Source organism: Hipposideros armiger, unplaced genomic scaffold (assembly GCF_001890085.2).
Source record: "Hipposideros armiger isolate ML-2016 unplaced genomic scaffold, ASM189008v1 scaffold_52, whole genome shotgun sequence".
NCBI lineage: Eukaryota > Metazoa > Chordata > Mammalia > Chiroptera > Hipposideridae > Hipposideros > Hipposideros armiger.
Window position 1 is genome coordinate 2,973,336 of NW_017731402.1, and position 2,417 is coordinate 2,975,752.

Sequence of the window (2,417 nt, forward strand, 5' to 3'; positions counted from 1 at the left end):
AGGTCTCCAGGTACAACTGAGAGGACTGGGTCAAAAACGCCTCTTCCCCAAAATAGTCCAGCTTGAAGAGTGTAGCACCACCTTCTACTTGTGTTTGCACTAATGTTGGAGGAGTAACCTGTACAGATGGAAAGGGGGAGTAAATAAAGGCCTATTGTGAGCACCTCTATTCAAGTTTAAAAATGGCAAAAGGTGTCATATGCAAGATGATGGATGCACACTTACTTCATAGTAACCCCTATCAAAGAAGTGGTCTCGAAAGCACCTGGTGACCACAGAACGTGCTTTCATGATTTTGGACATGTTTTCTCCTCGGATCATCATGTGTCTGTTGTTGAGCTGCACATCAACATCAGACTCTTCATTGATCAAGTTATCAGCTCCTCCAGCGGGGGCCAGCCCGATCAGTTCCCAGAAGTCACAACTCAACTCATGGCCCCCGGGGGCCTAGGTTTTTAAAAAGGGGGTGGGGAGAAAGACAGGGAGGGAGAAGGAAGCAAAAATTTTACAGTGTTAAATATTTTAATTTATGTGAAAATTTTTGGTAAGCAGATATTTCTAAGGACCTCATCATTACTGGCCTACCCTTCTAAAACAAGGACCCAAGAATTCAATCTTATATTGAATTAATATTTGTTTCAGAGTAAACACACACACGCAAATACTTTTGTAAAAAATAGAAAAGCACAAGTTAGAAAATAAACTATCACCCCATAACTTGGAGTAACTACTAACTACTGCTAATTTTGCTATCTTTCTAGTCTTGGCCCAATAATTTTAAATAACATAGTACCCACATTGAAAAACTCCTTACATGCAAACGTTTTACTCAAAGCTATTTGTCTTTGGAATATATATATATATAGTAAAAATTCAAATTCTCCCTATTAATTCCATTAAAAGCAATTCATTTTAGAAGCCACATATCATGGAATACATAATTATTTGGTGCCAAACACTGAACAGCAAGTAACATCACGACAACCACTCCATTTATAATCACATTACTTACAAGGAAAATTCAGGGAATCTGAACCAGAGATTCATTCTTAATAGGAATTCTTTTACATGATCTGTGGAAGACTCTTATCAACATTGCCCGTCTATTTGGTAGACTCTTGGGGCCCCCTCTGGTGGTTAATACATCACATTTATTTTCTTTCCCAGCCAACAGATATAACCATAGTAATAGTTATTTGAACAATAATTACCAACAAGTAACTGTAACTGGTATAGGTTATGTGCCTGTTGGCTGGGGAACAAACATCTCTCTGAACATCAGTTATACGTAACTTTTTTTAAAGAGGCCATTTAGCTCACTGAGTCCTCACGGCTTTGCAAAGCGGATGTTACCTCCAAGGCAGAGATAAGGAACCCAAGCAGGGTCACTGGCCTTCAGAAATACAGCAGTACGGACAGAGGTGGAAGCTAAGCCTACCTGGGAGGCCTTCTTACTCCAAAGCTCATGTTCTTTCCACTCAATCACACCACTTTGCTAAGTATTACTAGTTCTCACATTCTCAGTAGAAAATTTTATTATACATCATCAACTGAATTCATGAAACAAGAATAATTTATATAGGCCTAGTATACTGTTTGTCCTTTTGAATAGTCCTCCTTAAAACAGAACAAAACTCTATTTAGCAGTAGTTACATTTTCTATGTAAAGCAGTTAAATTTGCAAATACCATGTAAGAAATGGTTAAATGCGCAGGGCTTAGGATAGTGTTAATAATCCCGAGGTTCATGCTAGGAGGGTGGTTCCAGGCCACCTTCCCCACCAAGGCTTTCTCCATTGGTTTTGCATTTTAACCAATGGCTATTTTCTTCTTTGAAATCTCCTCCATATTACAGGAGTTTTAATTCACTATTTTGGTGGAAGAAAACCTTTTTGAAAGAGCCAGATGCTTTCTCCAAACAAACAAAACATATACACACACCAAGATTTCTCACGTAATTTTACAGTTCACAACTTTCTAAAGCATCCTGCCAGCCTAGAGAATTACAACAGAGCTTGTGATGACTGATCCTAGAAGAGGAGGAATGAGGCAAAGGATCAGGTGTAAAAGCTAAACACTTGCTACTGTTTACTGAGCACGACTGAAAGGCCTACTCCACAGCTATGAACTCAATGAACGCTCAGCAGATGTCTCCTACCTAGCTGGTTAATTAAGCAGAAGGAGCAATCCACTGAAGCACCATGATTCTTTTGAAATGATGATTAGAAAGCAATACATACCTCTCCAAATTCATAAAAAGTTCCATCTTCTTTCTTTACATTGTGTTCTTTTAGCCACACAATAGCATCTGAATAGTTCATCCGTCTGAAAGGCCGTTTGGGGGGCTTAAAGTTCTACAGTCAAAAGATACAGTGTATATATAAAAAAAAAACCATGAACACTAAAATTTCCATTTTA

At 38.4% G+C, this 2,417-nt stretch overlaps 1 protein-coding gene across 1 annotated transcript in view; it reads right to left on the bottom strand.

The window, feature by feature from the left end:
* Nucleotide 1: 1 nt before the first annotated feature.
* NARS1 (asparaginyl-tRNA synthetase 1) overlaps nt 2-2,417 on the bottom strand; it is a gene marked incomplete at its 3' end in the record, with an annotated part of 9,477 nt that continues 7,061 nt past the window's right edge. Inside the window, exons 4-5 of the mRNA XM_019640607.1 lie at nt 226-447; nt 2-118 (exon numbers count right to left, since the gene is read on the bottom strand). Coding sequence (XP_019496152.1) covers nt 2-118; nt 226-447 — 339 coding nt within the window. The remainder of the gene's footprint in view (nt 119-225; nt 448-2,417) is intronic.